The sequence below is a fragment of the Alternaria viburni genome (genome assembly GCF_023758015.1).
Source record: "Alternaria viburni strain BMP 2772 chromosome Unknown scaffold_18, whole genome shotgun sequence".
Taxonomy (NCBI): Eukaryota; Fungi; Ascomycota; class Dothideomycetes; order Pleosporales; family Pleosporaceae; genus Alternaria; species Alternaria viburni.
This window is the reverse complement of record NW_026055787.1, coordinates 60,286-81,571: the sequence shown is the minus strand read 5'-3', so window position 1 is coordinate 81,571 and position 21,286 is coordinate 60,286. Positions and strand designations below refer to the sequence as shown.

General features: G+C 53.4%; 4 protein-coding genes across 4 annotated transcripts; 3 read left to right on the top strand and 1 right to left on the bottom strand.

The window, feature by feature from the left end:
* Positions 1 to 3,019: 3,019 nt before the first annotated feature.
* J4E79_007886 (uncharacterized protein) lies at positions 3,020 to 6,776 on the top strand (the record flags this gene model as incomplete). The annotated part of the gene is made up of 5 exons (XM_049356748.1): positions 3,020 to 3,667; positions 3,718 to 6,000; positions 6,050 to 6,266; positions 6,321 to 6,591; positions 6,749 to 6,776. The coding sequence occupies 5 exons, from the start codon at positions 3,020 to 3,022 to the stop codon at positions 6,774 to 6,776; spliced, it is 3,447 nt and encodes a 1,148-aa protein (XP_049208595.1).
* Positions 6,777 to 9,747: 2,971 nt separating this feature from the next.
* On the top strand, positions 9,748 to 10,990 carry J4E79_007885 (uncharacterized protein; the record flags this gene model as incomplete). Its single annotated transcript, XM_049356747.1, has 3 exons — positions 9,748 to 9,811; positions 9,876 to 10,285; positions 10,337 to 10,990. The coding sequence occupies 3 exons, from the start codon at positions 9,748 to 9,750 to the stop codon at positions 10,988 to 10,990; spliced, it is 1,128 nt and encodes a 375-aa protein (XP_049208594.1).
* Positions 10,991 to 15,853: 4,863 nt separating this feature from the next.
* Positions 15,854 to 16,170, top strand: J4E79_007884 (uncharacterized protein; the record flags this gene model as incomplete). Its single annotated transcript, XM_049356746.1, has 2 exons — positions 15,854 to 15,967; positions 16,030 to 16,170. The coding sequence occupies 2 exons, from the start codon at positions 15,854 to 15,856 to the stop codon at positions 16,168 to 16,170; spliced, it is 255 nt and encodes an 84-aa protein (XP_049208593.1).
* A 3,046-nt stretch (positions 16,171 to 19,216) lies between these two features.
* J4E79_007883 (uncharacterized protein) lies at positions 19,217 to 20,951 on the bottom strand (the record flags this gene model as incomplete). Its single annotated transcript, XM_049356745.1, has 4 exons — positions 19,217 to 19,461; positions 19,526 to 19,652; positions 19,703 to 20,347; positions 20,412 to 20,951. The coding sequence occupies 4 exons, from the start codon at positions 20,949 to 20,951 to the stop codon at positions 19,217 to 19,219; spliced, it is 1,557 nt and encodes a 518-aa protein (XP_049208592.1).
* Positions 20,952 to 21,286: the final 335 nt, after the last annotated feature.

Below are 21,286 nucleotides of genomic sequence, written 5' to 3'. Positions count from 1 at the left end.
GATGGTGGGGGATCTCAAGAGAGACATTAGGAAAGGGCGAGTTGAGCCCCCCTCGGCCGCCGTCGCGCGCACAAGCCCCAAGGCCAGCCCTCACCTGGCACACCATACATACTCCGCCATCCTTGCCTGCGGGAACGCTAGTGTATCTAACACGACTTGTCCAGTGTCAATTAATTGCGTTGCTTCTGCTAGCTTTGCCATGTTTTTGTATACATAGGTATCTGGCAGATTGGTTAACAGTGGCAGGCACCTCGCTACCACCCAAGGCTGCGACTCTTCCGAGGTTCTCTTGACTATCACACACCGAGGCCATCAACAACCTCTGATACTACAATAATCATCACGAACTCTTACATCCCGGGGTAACCCTAACCATTCGGCTTCTGGGCCCAGGTGTGCGACATGGCAGCCGCCTGTCCAATGGTTCTCCCACAAGAGCCTCAACGAGCACCCGCTGTCGCTCTCCGTCCAGATAAAGTGGCGGTAAGAGCAAGGTCGAGTACACTCTTGGAGGAGTAGTGGGCCGCCAGTTATCAGACGCAGGCCATGCAGATGGTGGCTCACCGCCTCACTTCCCACCTAGGGACGCCTGCGCCAGTTCTTTGCAACAGCTTTCAATACCAAACAATCCGTCGCCCCTCCCTCCAGGGCGGCTGGTCTGTGTTGCACGATGACGAAGGGCGCGGGAAAAGGGGTTGCAGAGGGGTAATCACCTTCACAACATGACGCCCAGGATACTTGCAAGTCGTGCCACGAGTAATTTCAAGACGATCGTCGGCTGCCCTCTGGAACTCTATCCATACTTTCGGGCCAGGATCCCGTTCCCCGGACCCACACTGGCATTTAGTCAGGTCCACACCTGCAGTAGACTGCCACGGCTTGCAGAGCTCACACGAACATTCAACGCCGCGAACACGGTGCTTCTTGCGTGTGTCGACAGACACACCGATTCCACCGACCCGTCTGGCCGAGGTCTTTCGGCTCGGGACAACACCTACACACGATTGAGCTTCCCGTCAGCAGAAAGTGGCAGAGTCCGCTAAATTATGCCCCGCTTGTCTTCGTTCAATCGGGGGAGCGCGTATAATCCTGGACCTTATAGCGTCGGTCGCGCCCTAGCAAACGCTCTTGCTACCATGACACCTTTTTACCCTCACCGTTCCTGAACACAAGCCACCGCTACACATGCCTTCTACAACCCCTCTAATGGCCCCTCATCGACCACTGTATCAGCGAGGGGCGTTACTTTTCACTGAAACCCCCCGCGCTAGCACGCTTGCCGTAATGCTTTAGAAGCAGATGGTGGTTTCAAGTGGCACTGGATGGCCCTTCCGCGCGCTCACGGACGCGGCAGGGCCGTACTCATCCGCTTACGCCGTCAGGTAATTTCATTTTGATCGAGGCAAACATCTAGCTCATTTCAGTGAAGACGAATGGTGGCTGCAAATTCAAGCCGGTATATTGACATGCCATCATGCCCAGTCCCATGTGAAAGGTACGCCCTTTCGGCCCTGCAGGACGCAGCGAGTCTGCCATTGGGTTCAGCGGATACTTCGATGACATCTGAACGGCATGTCGCTGCAGGCCCCCACGTGCAGCACGGCAGCTATCGCATCCTGCTCTTCGTTTGAGCTTCTCCTTCTACAACGGCACCTCTTCATTTCTCAACAATGCCCATGTCTCGGGAACAGCAAAGATCTTGATCAATTGATGGCTGATCCTCCGGCCCACCAGCCAGTGTCGCAGAACCCAGGAAATGTCTTTCCGCTTCCACGCGACAAACCAAGCAAGTTTGAGACTGGTATCGGCCACTAAGATCCGCAATAATCATTCCGAGCTTCCATCACACCTTCCACGATGAGATGCGCGTGTCAGTCACCGCTCTCACTCAGATGGCCGAAAGGGCCGCGGAATACAGCGCCGGATGCAGTGATATAGGCATGCTTTTGTAGTATCACGGTGTAGCATTGCCGTGCCTCAGCCACTGCCTGCTGTTCACAGAATTTGGAGGCTCAGACGAGTAGCAGCACAAACAAGCAAAGATCCCCCGCTGAGTTGCGGGGCATCGAGTGACACCCCGTGCAAACGAAATGCGTAGGGACGGTAGATACAAAACGTTACAGGTGGTGCAAGATAGACGGTCGCACAATGCTCGATGCGCCGGCATCCGCCCGCAACGGGAGGGAAGTCCTCGCTATCCTGGAGGACCACGTTTCATAGCGCAAAATCCCGAGAATATGCAACGAGTCAGACAGTGTTCTAGACGACAACTGACTGAAAGTCCACCGTCCCCGCTGCATCGCCAGGCTCTGCGGCGTCAATAGATGTTGCGTACCACAATGAGGGCCCGGTGGGGCCGTATTATCAATGGCATATGTATAGCATACATGGTCGGTGTAGACAGCCACGACAGCCTCGTTGACAGCTGCGGCGTGAACCATGGAAATGTGCCCGCTCAGGGACCATCGCTTACCATCTGGCTACACTGAATAGATGCACAAACGGCTGCAGGTCGGCAGGGCAGATAGATGTGCATGAGAAGGCAATATGTAGCATGTTGGCGGATTCCGAGAATAATCCTCCTGGGACGGGTCCGGGTCTTCTTGACACATTGTTAGCTGCTTTTATCCAACGCCCAACACGTGATCCATGGATGGCACAGCGCGTCCCCACTCCACCGCTGCTCACGACGCCCACCCTGGTGTTGTGTTTCTTTCGCTCGAGCTCATTCTTCTGCTCAACCATAATCACACGAGAGAGCTTGCTACGAGGCTGGATTCGCTGCTCCGGCTCAGCTAAGCGCGAACGTCAGGCTCCTCATTGCCTGGTCACCCTCTAGTCCAATCAAGCAACCCCCGGCTCTAATACACATCCTCGAAGGCGTAAGCTCAGTCGGCCCACATTGCGACCGCGTCTACTTTAACCCTGGATTGAGCAGAGGGGTACTCGCGCCTGGGCTGTTGTTGCCTCCTCCACCCACACGCCGGTCGCGCCAACAACGTAGACTCGTTACAACGCCATGAGCTTCGGCACCACGGACGCGGGCGGCATGTATGTGCGCGCCCTGTATGACTACCAGGCAGACGACCGCACATCTCTCAGCTTCCGGACGGGCGACATAATACAGGTTATTACCCAGCTCGAGAGCGGCTGGTGGGACGGAGTCATTCACGGTGTCCGCGGCTGGTTCCCGAGCAACTACTGCGCCGTCGTGCAGCGCCCGAGCGAGGACATCGAGAGCGACAGAGACGGCATCGACGCCGACGACGACCATGAAACGCGGTCGACGGGCGGCGGCGAGTTCGACACGTCGGACGGGGAGTCGCTGAGCGGCGGGAACGACACCATCCTGCCCCTCGAGCGCAATAATGTGCCGCACAACAAAGAGGAGGAGGCCGCGTTCTGGATACCCCAGGCGACGCCAGACGGCATGCTGTTCTACTTCAACACCCTGACGGGCGTCAGCACAATGGAGCTGCCCCTCGAGTCGCCTTCTGCGAACGAGAGCGGCCCACGCAACCGCACCGACGTCTTCATCCCCGACATGTCGCGACCGCCAGCTGAGCTGCTCGCGTCGGGCTCCGGGTACCACATGGAAGACACAGACGATGAGACGTCAGCGTCCGACCTGGAAGGGCCCGGCATGAAGGGCTCATTCCGCTCGCGCGTAAGTTTTGCGCTACTCTACGTGGAGCGAGTACTGACACTGTACCACAGCACAGGCAGCGCTTGTCCGATGGCCTCTCGTCGGCAACCTCGATGGAGTCAATGAACGCGGGCTACCCTGGCAGGTCCTACGACCAAAGCGGCATGAGCTTCGCAGCTTCTTCCACCATGCCTCCCACCGGCACCACGGCCACTTCCTTTGCGAACAGCCCAGCTCTTAGCGGGTCGAACGGCACCACGACTCAAACGCGCAAGTTCTACGACGACGTGAGCCCGGTTCCTCTCACCTGGAACAGAATGGTGGAGGACATGCGCCGTGCCATAGAGCGCTACAAGCAGGCTATCAACAATAGCGACAGGTCTGAGTTTGTGAAGCGCGCCGAGGACGTTTCGGACCACCTGCGGCTACTGCTCGCTGCTGGTTCAGGGACTACGGACAACCACTCCGGCAACCCCTCTATCATATCTACAAATAAGGCCTTGTACCCTCACTTCCGCGAGACCATGTCGCGATTCTCCAAGTTGGTGCTGTCTTCGCATATCGCTGCCTCCGACTTTCCTCCCCCCGATTCCTATTCCAAGTGTCTGAAAGAAGCAGAGGGCGTCCTCAACGGAGTCTTTGGTTTTGTCGAAGTAGCACGCCAGCAGCGCGGAGAAGAGATTCCCCGTCTCGTGCCTGGATTTGTAGCCGGCAACACCACCGGAGGCAGTTGGCAGAATAACGGAACTGACACCCATGACTCCAACAATTCCATGTACTCTGACCAGGACGACTATGAGCCCTCCGTTGAACCAACTCTCAAGCTTGACTCGCGCGTATTGGAGAGACTGCAGGATGTTAAGCGCTTGATCATTTCCAGTCTCCGGCGATTGGATGAGCAACTGATGGTCAGAGACCCAGTTATATCACATAGGAAACACCAAGCGATAGGTGACCACGTATGCAGTGCCGCAGGAAAGGTGTTGGAGGCGTGCCGACCCTGGATCTCGACCATTGAACAGATCAACCTCGCTTCTCTCGACGCAGATACTCACGGGCAACAACTCAGCGAATTCAGTGTCCAGAAGCAAAAGGCCTACGACGTCGTATCTGAACTCGTAATTGCGTGTCAAGGAGTAGCCGCACCCTTGGGAGACGAGTGGGCGGAACTACGTGGTGATTCACTTGAGGACCGCATCAATGCGGTGCGAGCAGTTGTCCGAGATCTGGAATCGACGTGCACCCAGCAATACGGTCTGTTGCAACAACTTTCGGATACAGTCCCCCTGTCCGACATTGTGAGCCGTGCAGACCCAAGGAGAAACACCGATAGCGAGCTACCAAACCATACCCGAGGGCCATCTGGACAAGAGAGACCTTTGCTTGGCAACATTCCCAAGGCAGACACGTACAGTGCAGGCACACCTCTCGGTGTCGACGAGGGCAAGATCGAGCCAGTACGATCAGCCAACAGCAACAAGAAGCTCAAGGACTTCTTCGGTGAAGTCCCTGTTATTCCACAGCAGGCGATCGAAGAAACCCCCGAGTACTTGAAGCTCGACCATGAGGGCGAAATATCCTATGATCACAAATCCGTACCACCACAGCTGAAGGGTGGTACTTTGGCTGGTCTTGTCGAGCAACTGACGCGTCACGACCGTCTCGATCCAGCTTTCAACAACACCTTCCTGCTTACGTATCGATCATTCACCACGGCTTCTGAGCTATTCGAGATGCTGGTCAAACGATGGAGTATACAACCACCCCATGGACTGGCCAAGGAGGACTATCAACACTGGGTAGACAAGAAACAAAAGCCAATCCGGTTCCGAGTAGTCAACATTCTTAAGAGTTGGTTCGACAATTACTGGATGGAAGGCAATGACGAAGAGGCGCGCATTCTTATCCAGCGGGTGTACAATTTTGCGAAGGATCATGTTGCCACAACAAGCACCCCTGGAGCGGCACCACTGATGACATCGGTGGAGCAAAGGTCTCGCGGCCCGGATATGCCCACGAAGCGCTTAGTCCTCACTTTGAGTGCGCAAACGCCGCAGCCTATTCTGCCCAAACATATGAAGAAGCTCAAGTTCCTGGACATCGACGCAACGGAATTCGCGCGACAACTCACGATTATCGAATCCAGACTATACGGAAAGATTCGCCCGACAGAGTGCTTGAACAAGACATGGCAGAAGAAGCTTGCCCCCGGTGAACCTGATCCGGCCGCAAACGTCAAGGCGCTTATTCTCCACTCCAATCAGTTGACGAACTGGGTCGCACAAATGATTCTTACGCAACAAGACGTCAAGCGCAGAGTGATCGTCATCAAGCACTTTGTCAATGTCGCAGATGTAAGTCAACGAACGCATGCATGCGACATCCATTGCTAACACCAACCAGAAATGCAGGCAGCTGAACAACTTTTCTACACTAACCTCGATCATCTCAGCGTTAGGAACAGCACCTATTCACCGCTTGAACAGGACCTGGAGCGCGGTCAACCAGCGCTCCATGGCAACCCTGGAAAGCATGCGCAAGCTCATGGGTAGCACCAAGAATTTTGCGGAGTACCGAGATACGCTCCATCGAGCAAATCCACCCTGTATCCCCTTCTTCGGTATGTCCTGCCCCAGCAGCATCCCTGCATCAACCGGCTAATACATGTTGCCAGGTGTCTATCTCACCGACTTGACCTTCATTGAGGATGGTATTCCATCGCTGATCAAGCGCACAAACCTCATCAACTTCGCAAAGCGCGCCAAAACCGCCGAAGTGATCCGCGACATCCAGCAGTACCAGAACGTGCCATACCCACTACAGCCCGTGCCCGAGCTGCAAGACTACATCCTCACCAACATGCAGTCTGCAGGCGACGTGCACGAGATGTACGAGATGAGTTTGAGCGTCGAACCACGAGAACGCGAGGACGAAAAGATTGCAAGGTACACTACCTATTTCTCCTTTGATCGTTCCAAAACTGGGCTAGAAGGATAGAGAGAAAAACTCAAATCAAACCCCCGCTTCAAGAGGAGGACACAGCAACAAAGCGGGGATGTGAATGCGTCTTTTGGAGAGAAGATGGGGCTAACGGCGTTTTAGGCTTCTCTCCGAGAGTGGATTCTTGTGATGAGATTGTGACAAATGACGATGATACCCCCCTCGCACGAAACACTAGCATTGTTGTTTCTCATAGGAATCTTTGGAGTATTTTGGTTGTTTTTTTGGTATTCGGCGTTTGCTTTTCTGGTTTACCCACACCCCCCTAACGATGGAATGAAACGAGTTGGGCTTTTTGATCTTCACCTTGGTTACTGCTGGCGTAGAGCGAACGCTTCACGCGGGTGCGTATAATTTGCTCCCTCTCTCTCGGGTCTCGCAAGAACCGGTAAGCTCCGCTCATGGGACGGGATATTACGATGGGCGCTTGCGGTTGGGAAAATCTTTCTTGTTCCATAGGTAGCGGAACGGCATGTCTTTTTGTCGCCGGCGCGCATCTGCAGTTCGTAGCTAATTCACACGCGATTACGATTTCTATATTCAACTGTCTGCAAGTCATTGTGGCGAAGACGTCCAGTATCATGACCCACTGTCCCGTATGAAGCATATTCCTGGACGCTTTCTCGTGTTGTAGCTTGTCCGTTAGTCTAGGGCTCGTGTCTGGTTATTGGACAAGCGGCAAAGGTCGCTCGGCGTTTTTTTCCACCTCGAATCGCCGTCGACCCTGACTCTGACTTCTGCTAGGGTGCCGATCTAACGGAGCGACTCAGACGTGAAAGTGACGGTGAACAAAACACCAGTTCACGATAGGGCTGTCAGGTGGGGATCGTCACTTGTGCTGCGATGAGTTGTTCATTTGTTTAGTTGTGCGTGTGTGGATGCCATTAGATGGCGAGGTTTTCTCCGTCGCTGCTGCACGGTCTGTCGTCACAAACTTTGCTCTATACTTTCTGCCGGTGTGGGAAGGAATGAAAACAATCCGCCCTAGCTTCAGGACCTCAGTCTGGGCTGGTATGCTCACATCGTCAAATCGTCAGCGTGGTAGTGCATATCGCAGACACGCGTGAATGAGCACTAGCACTCCACGATGCAACGCAAACTTTGCACCCTGGTGCAAACATGTCAGGCTGCTTTAGTGCTCGCGGATGGATACTCTCGTGTCCCTCGTCGGCAGATCGTCTTGTGCGGAAATTTCAGATTCCGCGCAGGAATGTCGTCCATCCGACGTGAGCATCGTGACTGCTCCAGAGCTAAAGAACGCTGCTTCCTAATGCGCACCCACTGCAATGGTCAGCGCAACATGGTACCAGGTACACATATCGGAGGTGAGGCAGGCGCTACAGTAACCTCACCCCCGCAACGATCACCGAGGCGCCCAGCGACGGCCTCATGGAACAATTGCCCCAGACTTCCATCCTTCCATGGCATGCGCAGTCGCCATGAGAATTCGGCAGGAGCGTGCCGTCTTAGATATGACCCAATGCGGACGTTGCCGAGTGACGCCGGACGAGGATCACCCTCACATCCAATCTGAGGGAGATTACTGACAAGGGAAAGTGGCCAAAAGAACGACAGCCGTTGTGGTAGCATACCCCAGCTTTTGTGTTTCTGGCCTGTCAGAAGACGCGGGCGCACGGTGCAGTGTGCAGCCATCAAGGCATATGACATAATGCCGAGGTGGACAATGTGTTGTCTTGCCAGGACTTGGGATTGTGCGAAGAGGATGACAAGAGCTTGGGCGGGTTGCTGATGTTGCTGGGCCTTGGTGTTGTGGGTTGTGGGATCCGAGGTCCGCCGGAATGGGAATAGGGGTGTTGCGTTGCTTTGGCGCCTATCACTTCGGGTGATCAACAATAAACAAAATCAGATGCACATCTTCTCGTCTATGGATGCGACCAACTTTCCGTTATGAACATGTTGAGCACACGCATCGTCATGGCACCTCGTCAAGCAGAAGGTTGAGATTGTAATCATCGATGCGGCCAGAGCGTCGTACCCCCTGCTCCTCGCTTGATAGCGATGGGTAATTTCTTGCTGCACTCGCAGGCATTGCGTTACCCTGTAATCAGGCGTGCACAGCAACGGCGCGGCAGGGGCGTTTTCTGTGGCCTGCCATACGCTCGCTATTCCCCGAGGCTGTCACTAAGAGCGGAAAAGACTTGAAAGGATGCAGAGGATGCATGGCGCTCGTGAGCTGTTACTCGTCTAAGACGGCCGCAGTGGGGGTGCCTGGTCTCGGGAATCTGGAATAGGAGCTTTGCGACGCACGTAGCAAAGCATTCAGGAGGGCATTGCGACTACGCTCGCCTGGATATAATCACAAGACATTGTGCTGGGTGCGATCTCGATTGTGACTGGGCAGAATCAGGGCAGTGGCCAATCAAGGAGGGCGAGGTAGTGCGACGGCTGTGGTGAACGCTGGCCAGTCGATGGACTCTGTGGCTCCGAGAATCTGAGGGGGTTGAGGGATGGTGCATGTGTTATCGCGCCTCCCAGCGTGGGTGACAGCAGCGTTGACGGATGGGCACGAAGGAGGCGCGAATGGAGGCGCGCGGAGATAGTCCTGTCTTCTCACCAGCCGCCTCCAGCGTTCATCGTAGTTCTCCCAGTCAGCCACCACGTCCCAGCCATAACAGCCAGCTGACCAAAGGCGGTTCCTGCATACGATACGCCAAAGCTACTGACACTCCGCGCTGGAGCAGCAGCTTAGACGTGCGCTACGTCTCTTAGCCCAGACTTGGACCTTCCTGGCGACCCACAAAGTTACCTCGTACACGTTATTTCGGTGGCATTAACGGGCGATCCCTGAGGAAAATAGCGGAGGTGCCCAGACCCCAAGGGCGACGTGAGTGGTTCCTGCGTCCGTAATTGCACTGCTTTGGGCGTGCGTGCCGGACTTTGCCTTTCTGCACACGAGGGCCCAGCAGTTCATCATCGGCCTCTGCGCTGCCTGCCATCAGCCGTCCGACCTCTTTTACTTTTGGCCGGCTGCACATCAACCCCCCGACTCCCGCCTCGCACGCTCTTTACTACTTTTCTTTTCCGTCCGTCGCAAAGGGTTCACCTTTACAGTCACTCGCTTCTAATCTAATCTTCCCAACATGTTGTCCCGCAGTACTTGGGGCGCGACGTCGTCGTTACTGTTACTCGCTTTGTCCCGCTTCTGTAAGTCGGCTCCTCGCTTGCGACTCCCAATGTGAACTCGTGCTGACCGGTGAACCTCTTTCAGCCAACGCTGCCTGCGAATGCGGCTACTCGGTTAACAGCACAAGCGACTCGAACTATGCCGTCTTCACAGAGCTCATGGAAAATGACTTTTTACATACTTCGACCGACGACTTGAAAGAGGTTGGCTGGCAGCCGCAGGAATACAACGTTACTTCGACGAACGCTAGAGGGCCTTTTGGAAAGAGCATGGAGTTGACAAACATTGTCACCAACCCGTTCAAGAAGGGCTGGTCGGGCGATGCGGACCATGGCGGCGATGCCGGACTAGAGTTGTGGGTTCGCGGCGACCATCAAGATGGTCTCGTTAGCGGAGCCGAGCTTGTCACGATGCGCAACGACTCTCTACTCGGAAGCTTCCGTGTCGGCATGAAGCTGTCGAACTCCTCGGGAACTTGCGGCGCTTTCTTCTTCGTAAGATCCCACACCCTCTTCTTAAGTCTGAAACGCGACTAACAAGCACAGTACCACAACAACTCGCAAGAAATTGACATGGAATTCCTTTCTCACCAGTTTAACAACTCCCAAGGCGCCGTAAACCTCGTTCTCCAAAGCCCGGAATCCGTTACGCACGGCTACGCTGCTCAAGGGACAAACGGCTTCGAAGTCAAGGCTCTCCCTTTCCGTCCGGACGAACTGTTCCACGAGTACCGTTTCGACTGGACCCCTAACCGCGTCGCCTTCTACGTTGACGGTGTATTCCTCCACGAGATGACCGAGAACATTCCCACGGAGAGCGGCGGCATCTTCCTGAACCACTGGAGCAACGGTGACCCATCGTGGTCTGCTGGACCCCCGGATCAAGACACCGTCATGACCATCTCGTACATGAAGTCATACTTCAACTCGACCGACACCGAGCGCTCGCAAAACGACTACAAGAAGCGTTGCCCGACATATGACCCCGCGAAAGTTTGCGCCATCCCCAACCAGATGAGCCCACCGGATCAGAGCAAGGGCCCCGAGGCAGCGAAGACCTACTTCTTCTCGCAAGATGGAGACGATATGACACCCGGCCAAACAACCTACACCGGCAGTGCGACTAGCATATTCGGTGCGCCGTCATTATCAATCGCAGTTCCCTTCCTCGTCACACTTCTCAGCTTAACGCTGGCGTAATAGACATAATCGGGATGATTAATACCGCTTCTTACCACAAGCGCTTGTTCCCATGTCCGGGTTCATGGGCTGGGAACTTTTACGAGCATACGACCACTTCTACAGCGTTCTTGGAGTAATACGACTACTGCAGTCCGATTTGCACTTTTCACTTCGACTTCTACACGGGCCCGTCTTCGCACTGCCTCACACTTTTCTTTGATTCAGCAACATACTCATGGCGCAACACCGCCTATAGTGTCTTTACCCTTTTATATTTTCTCTTCTTGTATATACCCTTCGCACGGGGTTCTGCGCAGTCAGCCCGTTTGCCCACGCCTTCTGCCCTGGTCCAGCAGCGGCTCCTTCTCTACCTCGGCCCTTTCTGGCAGAGATTTTACTTATTATATCGGAGTGCACTCCGCCGGATGCTGTTGTTCCACAACCGTCCTTTCGGCCCTCATACCCCCAAGCCGCATACCACCGCGTCGCCTGTTTTTGCATTGGAAAGAGAAAAGAATCGGAAGATACCATCTTAGACCATTATGCGTCGATATATCCTAGCCTATGACAGCTACTGCCATAAGAAATTAAACAATTCAACTTAATCTCTGCTCTTGCGGTCGTTCGTGTCATCTCATTTCTGACACGCACTGTAGGATGAAAAAGGGTGTTGCCCTGCATCTCATCAATTGCAGAGATCCCAGTTTGCGTCAACTGTACCTTGCATACGCGCAAGAACTACTCAGCTAGCATCGGAGTTGCGATGGCTGATATCCTGCTCAGTGGAGCTGGCCGGGCTACGACCAACGGAGCCTCACTCCGGAAGCGTCGGAAGACCCTCCATCGCGTCTCGACCAGCCCACGACCAACAACGCCAATCAGACGCGCTATGCAAGCCTATCGAAATCTTGCCCTGCTGTCGGGACGCGTCCGCGACTTAGTTGTCAGAGAACATGTTCGCGGCATGTAGCTCATCCGGCGAGCTTGCCAGAATTGCCTGAAGATCTTGCACCTCAACTCAACGCGAGTCTCAAACTACGACTATAGACTGAACCTACGAGGCCCGGGAAACCTCCCACTGCGACCGCTAAACTCTCCCCGGTGTGTTGTTTTGCACTTGCACGCTGACGCGCGGTCTAGTGCCGTACCCGCGCCAAATTTCTGCTGTGGCGTCTGCCGGTGCGTTTCGGTACTTGGGGTTAGCTGCACAGCTCAGTGACGTAATGGGCCTGTAACTCGGCGCCGTTGCACACCGGCAATTTGGACTCTACTGTTGGTGGAGCGGCGGTTGCTGAGGACGGCCCAGGTACTCCCGTGTTAGTGGGGCTGCGAGTCTATTGGGAGCTGAGAGTGGCGAGAGGATGTTCTGAGATACTTCGTTGTGAGATGACACCTATCGAGGTAACTTGTCACCACGGAAGTTTTTGACAGATGATTTTATCTCGTCCTTCGAACTCTAACGCGTCTTTTATTCTGGCTCCCTTGTCCACCAGCCGCTGCATCGGATCCCCTCCTGCTCCTGTTCGCATCCTGCATGAAGCTTGTGTTTGCGCGCCCCCCTGCGTTGCTCAAATCTCTTGCAGCTACCTAAGCTTCAGCATGGCGGCAACCTTGCTCTCTTCGGGGTGCACTATTGAGCGGGAGAAGGCTTGTTTCAATTTGGCATTGCATTAGCGTTCGCCGGTGGTGCGATGAACCGGGTCGGCGAGACCATGTTGTCAAGACGACCTCCGGCTTCGATTGCGGCTTGCATAGCCACATTTCGTTCTCGACTTACATGCATTGTACTAGTTAGCCGATCCCGAGATCTGTTAACGGGTGTATCAGGACCGACGACTTCAGTACATAGTGAATGCTACCTATGTAGCTCAGGGACTGCACCACGGATAGGGTGTATGGACATAATGCATGGATAGGGACTCATAAGTATGTTTTCAGTCGCATGAGCTTTCAGGTATGCCCAACGACCCGCAGCGTAAACGATCCATGGATGCTTAGGTGTCAAATAACGCCGTGAGATCAATCGGGTAAGTTAGAGCCATCTCCAAAGTCGTACCATGGCCATGAAGCAGGAGCTACACCTTCCGGTAATGTATAACGGCAGTCGTGATGGAGATGCTCGCAGTTGCTTCCTATCCGCAAGGAGAGCCGCTCCTGCTGTTCTGGTTCAGGGTCCAGTCGCTGCATTTGCATCCTTATCGCGAGGTATCAACACCGCAACTATTCAACCACACTCTTTTCTGCACGTCTACGCTCGTTTTGGCTTCAGCAGCTCGCGCGCGTCTCTAGGCTTTCGAATTTTGGCTCTTGGCTCTTTTGGCTTGTTCAGATTTTACCTGTTGTTTTCCATTGTGCAGTACGATACACATCAAATTCCAAGCGGCATCGCAACATTTTCCCAAATTCAACGCGAGTAATTGCAGCGGTTTCTCTTTCGGTGCGGATCTTTACACTGGGGTATCATCCCATCTGCCGGTCGGTCTGTCAGCTTTCGAGGTTGGGTATTGGTGCTCCAGTCTCTTGTTCTCACAATCGACAACAGCAGCTGGGCGTTCTCCTCTCACCTCTCGACACTGGACGGGATGCGCGTCCAAGACTTCTACGTCCTTCTCTTCTCGGCAATCGTGAGCGGTAGGCTCTTCGCCGAGTCTGAGTACCTGCCAGACGTTGAAGAGACCACGACCACGATAGGCGCGAGCCCAGCTTCGGTTCCTACGTCGAGTTCGCCTACTGTGACATCTATCGTTGCTTTGGACGGCATTGAGTAACTTTCCAGTATAGAGAGTGTGATGTGATAGATACTAACGATTATATAGGCTCCGCCAGGGACCTGGCGTTGCTCCACTCGAGGGTGCACCCGCGCCAGTTCAGCAACCACCTGCCGTAATTACAGCGATACCAACTGCAGAACCTGTCCCGGCTCTTCCTGTCAATCCCGCACTCCCAGTGCCTGCACTACCTGCGCCTGTAGCCATACCTGTTCCCGCTGTCGATCCTGTCGTCAATCCTATACCATCACCAGCTCTTGCGCCTCCTGTCAATGCAATCGCGCCGGCAGCTCCGCCCATCAATGTTGCCGGAACTGCAGGCGCAGACGTTACGCGATTGGCGAAACCGTTCAGCAACGTACCCTTTTACACTGTGGTGTGGGCTGAAACATGGATTGGCGGGACATATTCCACTTGGTGGCCATACACTATATCGCTGGACTTCAAGCCTGTTCAGACAAACGCCCCACTTCCAGGGTCAGGGTCGATCGGTATGGGTACGCTCACTGGTAAGACAGGAGTGACGCGGACGATCGTGGTGAACGCTGCACCTACACAAGGGGTAGGCTGGGCCAAGGGCCTTGCTGCAGCTGTTGGAGTTGGCATAGCGGGCATGGCTGTATGATGGCAAGCGATGTGCAGATGAGGGGCGTGATGATTTATGGAAGAAAGAGTTAGATTTCATTCCAGCTGCAGATTTGGATCTGGACATACTAGACGTCATATATGGCACTTGAACGACTTACGATGCATGTATATTACGCGAAGTATGATAGCAACGGTCAGCATGACAAAAAGTTATGGGAGACGAATGTTGGGTGATAACGAATAGCTGCGAAGCCAGTGCGAGTATCCCCTTGTCCTAGGAATAAGAAGACAATGCAATCATGAGGATATATTATATGGAAGTCGTCCAGCACCACCAAAGCCGGTGATCTCTGAGCTCGCTATGCGTTTTCAAACTTCTTGTCTTCATCGTCCTTCCCCTACCCCCTGTTACGCCCCCAAAAATTCCATGATGAGCTTAGTCGTTGCATGCATGGCGGCCCTGGGCGGTGAAGAAGCTCACGTCGGAGTGTTTTCCTCCAGCATTGCAGGGCTTGTCGTCCTCAAACAGCGGCGCGACGTTCAAGCAAGATCTGGTGCAGCCGCCATTGTTATCCTAAATTTTTGGTCAGTCCCGTGTCTCTCTTCCTAAGGATTTCGAGGCACGTACAGCGACACAACAATGGGAGCCGTCCTGGTACAAGCACTGGCAGTAGATAGAGGCCTGGGTACCAATGGCCATAGTAAGGAGGAGACTGAAGACGGCGGAGAGGCGGACCATCTTGATGTTGATCCGGAAGAAGATAGAGATTGGTTGATTTGGAGTCGAGTGAATGCATGAAGAGGACGAGTCTAGGTACTTTATAGAATCCAAGACATCTAGTGGTCAGAACGAATGTATTGACTGAGCAAATTCTGGATCAATGAGCCAGTCTATCTCGCAGGTGACTGCGGCGGAATCAAGTGTCACGGTCATCGCCATTGTTTCCCTGATACTTGAGGGCCAAGCAGAATACGACCTCAGGGGTGTTCTGATTAGACGAAGCCATGCGATGAACACGGTACTTACCACGCGAAGCCCGAGTACACCTCGTATACCATAACCACGTGTTGAGGACCAAGGCCTATCTTGGCTTAGAAAGACAAGCTCAGCTAAGCTAAAGAGTCCAGTGCCTGGGCCACTGCTAATGGCCACCGAAGTATCGTCGAAAGATGTACCGATGAGGCTTTAGATCTTCTCTGTTCTTTGCAATTTGCGGTGTGTAAAGAACAGTATGGGGAAGCAAGCCGAGATTGGTACCTAGTTGAGCAGGTAGTAGAAGGTCCGAAAAAGATACACGAAAAGGTCCGAAAACAGACCAATCAATCCGCTCTAGCCGACTTGCTATCACGATACTAACGAAATGCTTCGCCTTCAGGACAATGTGATAGATGCAAGAGAACATGTTAAAAAGGCAGGTGATTTCGCCTCTGCAGTGGAGATATCACAGCAACCAGCAATACTTCTCTCACCACTTCAACACCCAACTCTACTTCAACTTACTCACTCTCTTCTCAATCCGTCATCATGGTCCGCCTTCTCTCCGTCGCCGCGGTCTTCTTCACGATCGTGTTCGGAGCTCAAGCTTCCCACATCTGCCAATGTCTCTTCCAGGATGGCTCGCACTGCTGCGCCAGTGTCGTAAGTCTCTCAAAGCTCTTGAATATGAGGATTGCGCTAATTGCGGCCTCGCTCCTTTACAGAACAACTTTGGTGCTGCGGAAGATTGCCAGGTTGTCTGCGTGGACAAGAAGCGTAACAAGGACGGCGCGGCCTGCAACGCTGGCGGCAAATGGTCCAGCGTTGGCGGCTTCACCGTTCAGTTCCGCGAGCCATGCCAGTGAAGCGTCTCTGGCGGAACAACCGTACTTGGCGCCAAATAACAATGCTGTTGGAGGCATGGTGGAGATGTGTGGATCATGATGGGAGACGGCGGCCTGAGCGTGATGGACGGAGAGTGGAGCGTATGGTCCTTGTGGATCGTCCGAGTCGTTTAAGGAGAAGGCCGGCTCTACTAGAATAATATGTCTGTATCGTTAATGTAACACCGTTCTCGTCAATTGCAATCCCAACCACGTGCAGAGATAGGTGTCTGAGCCCAACGTGCTAACGTTTCATTGTTTTCACTGTGTTGGTCGATGCCAGTTTTGGAGTAAAGGAGTGATGGGTGATGAGGATACGACACTTTTAGTATAGTAATCACGGCGGCGGTTAGTGCCTCCACGTGACGCCTGCTGCGGCGGTAATTCCCCGCGGGCGGGGTTAGCATGCCAACGCGTTGTTCCCACCTGGGCAAGACCGAAGCCCCAACTCAACTTTGCGCTCTGCCTGTGCGATACACGTACTCTGTAAAAATGGAGGTATTGGACAAATGCATTAGAAAATTCATCGTGCGATGGGTGTAACAGCCATAGAGACGATTACACAGGTCAACAAATGGCGGTGGGGTGATTCCCGAGGTATGTGGCGCGACTTTCACGCTACTCGCAGACGATCTTGCCCTTTTCGGACCGAGGCTTGGAATCTTAACGTGACGGCGAGCAGACGACGATACTGACGATAAGGTGATTGAAATCGCTATCACGCACGAACTGCTTTGTATAAGACTTGAATTAATCCGACAGTGTTGTCTAACATAGTTTCAAGCTCATCATCATCGATTGTCGGACCTCCGTCAGCAACAACTCCCCGAGTCAGCATCACCCGATCGGAACAAAGAAGAATCAAGATATCAGCAACGAACAACATACCGTCATAGGATCTTGAAGGAACATATCTCGACTGTGAACCAAACGACTCGACCCACCAGAGTTGCATATTGCGAGTGGTCAACCTCGGAATATATCAACGACTACGATTCATTACTGCTGTCGATCGACCATCTCCAATCCATCGCCAGGCTCGACAAACAAAGGAGCAAAATCTTCGAAAATGACAACGGCATACTACTTCGCAGCACATTTCAACATACCCAGAACGCATGCGACCGATGATGCATCGCCATTTCCTGCAAGCACGCCGAATACCATCTCGCCATTCTCGTTCATCCCAATTACGCACGGATCAGTACAAGCCCAGCCTCTTGTTTCAATGGCTTCAGAAATAACCACAATGGAAAGAGGCGTAACGAACCCACAGCCGACCTCAATCCTCTTCCGCCTACCGGCTGAACTCCGAAACCAAATCTACGAAGAGCTCCTCTGTCCGAACACACCGCACCACAAAGATCTCGCTACATACTCTACGTCATCCAAACCTCCAACGGTATACCCGGCCATCCTCCGTACATGTCGCAAGATCCACGAAGAAGCCCAGGATCTCTTGTACACAACACACGTGTTCCATGCCCACCGCTCTCTCCTGACTGCCCTACCACATCTGATCTTACCCGAAAAGCCAATCTTGTCTCCAACCAGCATCGCGAAGATCACGCGCTGGCAGCTTGAGCTACGGCTAGATACCGATCCCCGGTTTACCAGTAGTCAAGCTACGGCCGCATTCTCTGGTGCGGAGTTTCTCCAGGTCAAGGTTTGGCAGAGTATGTTTGATGGGGCGGACAATTCGGTGTTAAAATTGTTTACTGGGGTGAGAGGAGTGGGTGTTGCGAAGGTTACGGGGTGTGATGATGAGAAATTGGCGAGGTGGTTGGAGAAGAAGATGATGATGCCGATTGAGGAGGAGAGCAGGGAAGGGGGATGTTGTCAGTGTAGAAACAAGGCAGATGAGGAGCTGGAGTGGTTTGGTGTGGCTAGAGATGCTTGGACTTTTGGGAACAGGTAGGGAGGAGGATGACGTTGGGTTGACTTTCGATTGCACCTTGAAGCATTTTCTCTTTTTGGGTTTGTTACACGGGAATCACTCAATGAGACCAATGAATTTAGACTTAATTGCAGGAACAGTGCCTGGGTGCCCTATATGCCATGCTTTTGGAGGTCTACACACGGGAATGGCCCCGAAGCGGTATGTGCGAGAATGGTGGATTGGCAACCAATCACAATGGTGCGGTACAGCGAGGAATATGAAGTGGTAGGCTTGTTCGTCCATCTGACAAGCTAAGACATGCCTGTGTTGGACCATGCGTAAGCTGGCCATGGGGTTGCTGATGCCAGATGCGATTACATTAAAATTCGGTTCTAGCAGAGGTCTAGGCCACTCAATTATCGATTATGGGCGTGCTGCTTATGAATGATATATCGGCCGGGCTCTGACAACGAAGAGATGGGGTAACAACTACATGGGGGCCGAAGAGGAGCCTGGGAAGGAAGATATGGGGAGACGTCGGAGCGTGGTGAGCGCGAGTCTGTGCTGGCGCAGGGGAGAAATACATGATGTCATCATTTCTCTCCACTCGTGATTAGTGGTCACATTCGTCTTCAATGTTTGAACCATCAACTCTCAGCTTCGATACGTACTCTCATGCGATGACAAAATCCTGCACTCTCTGTTCCAAGCCACGCGACGTCCTCGTGCGCTGCCAGATCGACGAATCGCAAAAATGGCATTTCGTCTGCCCTGGTGCATGCTGGAAATCGGTCTCTGGTGGCGTTGAGGACGCGAAAGGGATGCAAGATGAATATCCATATTACCGGTATGGGGGCATGGTGAGTTGCTGAAAGGTTCTGGGGGAAAGAGAGCCGGCTAATGTGAGACTGCGAATAGTGGAAGGACAGAAGTGCGGACGGGCCGGTTAGCGCGAAGAAGCCGAAAAAGGTCAAGGAGAGGCAAAAAGAAGAGATGAAAGCTAGGGAAGGGGGCGCTGAGGCTCAGAGCGAAATATGAACATTACACGAGGTAGGCAAAGATGCACATCCTTTGATCGGATCGATCAAGGTGTGGCAATACGCTAACCACGGCAGCCCTATGACGGTGTATCCAATGCCGACATCAAATCTATATACTATAACGGAACTTCCTGTTGTTGAAGTCGGTAGTATCCTCAATGGCATCCACGTCGCTTGTATCAATGCCTTGCGAATGCGAGCTCTCGGCTTCTTCGCGATCGCGCCGGGCATTCCGCCGTACGAGCAGGGCTCGCAGGCAAAGCGCTAGCACGACCTGAGAGACTGCGCATCCCAAGATCATCCTTACACCGGTCTCGTATTTGGGCGCTTCCTTTGCCAGGAAAGCTTGTGGTCCTGAGGCAGGTGATCTTAGTGACCGCGGCCTTGAGATGGGGTTTGACGGTGTTGTAAAGCTTACCGATAATGTTACCAACACAGTAACCCAAAAAGACGAAAGCTGTGCTAGTAGTACGCTTGGTGTAGCCGCCTACATTTGATGCCGGAAATTGAAGCGCAATCACCAGAGACCCAACGAAGGCGCCAATCTACCTTTGTTAGAAACATTTCTGCAGAGCGACAAATGATGAAGACGAACCATGTAATAACCCGCCAAACACCCAGCCAGATTAGTGCGTGGAAGTTGCCAGATCAGACATGCGCCGATGATCGTTGGACAGAGGTAAAGAGCCATGATGTATGTGCGCGCGTTCGGCAGTCGAGATGCGAGAAAAGGGCCTGTGAAAACCCAGAACACTTGAGCGAATCCCTGCGGGATGCCATACAGTGTTGTCTTGAGCGGATCACCTCCCGCTGCGTCCTTGACAATGAGCTTGCCGAAGTTTGCAGTGCCACCGTTGATCATTTCGTTGAGCGTGACAAACAGAAAGAGTATCCAGATTTGCGGGTCCGTCAAGGCCTCCCAGACCTGAGGCAGCTTGATCTTGCGATTGTACACTCCGGTGCGATTGCTGGCGGCGCGCGCGATCAGGAGAGCCTTCTCTTCGACAGAAAAGCTCTTGGCTGTCATGATGTTGTTCGGCAACCTGAAGAAGAGGACTACAGACCATAAGACGGTCATACCTCCACAGATGATGTATATGATCTTCCAGACGACGAAGGTCTTCGCATATCCGGCGCCGTAGAAGAGGATGCCCCCGACGGCACTACCGAGGCCGTTGAAGCAGTAGAACATACCCGCTCTTGCGGGTTGTTGTCTCCCTACGTACCACATTCCAACGATCTGCAATAGTAAGGAGACAACGTTAGCGTCTGGGGGGCATGCAATCTGAAATAGCAAGACTCACCATCATGAATGCGGGCGTCACAACACTCTCGAAGACACCCAGGAGGAAGCGCATGACAGCGAAGCCCGCGAAGTTGTGCGTAGCAGCTGTAAGCAGCATAATGGAGCCCCAACAGAAGCAGAAGAGCGACACCACTCGGCCGGTTGGAAAGTGCTGCGCAAGGTATGCAGATGGCCATTCAGCGAACAAGTAGGCAAAGTAGAAGATCGACGCCAGCCAGGAGTACTGATCACCGGTGATGCCAGTAGTCTCGAAGAGATCGAAGACGGCGGAGTAGCCCATTGCCTGCTTGTCGATGTACTGGAGGAAGAAGGTTCCACATAACAGTGGTAGTAGTAATAGATCGACTTTCCTGGAAACGCGTTTGTTGGCCATGTCGTCTTCCAGGAGCTCAGCCATGTACTCCGGTGTTATGTTGTGTTGCCTTAAGAACAGGTTTGCTTCGTCGAGGTCTTCAACTTCACCCACAATAGCGCTTCCTTGCTTGTGAAGGGAGTTCGCGTCCATACTGCTGAGCTGAACCTCCATGTCTTTTGACATGGTCGGTGTTTTGTGGTCGCATTTCGTGGTATTCGGCTCCGTCGACATGGCTGAAAACGAGGGTCGACAATCAACAAAGTGAGTGATCTATGCGTCGGGGACCAGAGCAGCCATACGAGGATGCTTGCAGTTGAGCTTTAACATAACTTCGGATGAGATACCCGCGTCGAACTACCCCGCGACATCGATCATTCAATGCAAATGAACGGAACCCATGTAGGATTCGATAAGAACGCGTGATAGCGGAAGACAGGCGGCCGATCGCATTGCCCAGAGGACGTATCCGGGACTCGTTGCTACTCTGTTATCAGAGTGGGCCATTATTCGCTTGCAAG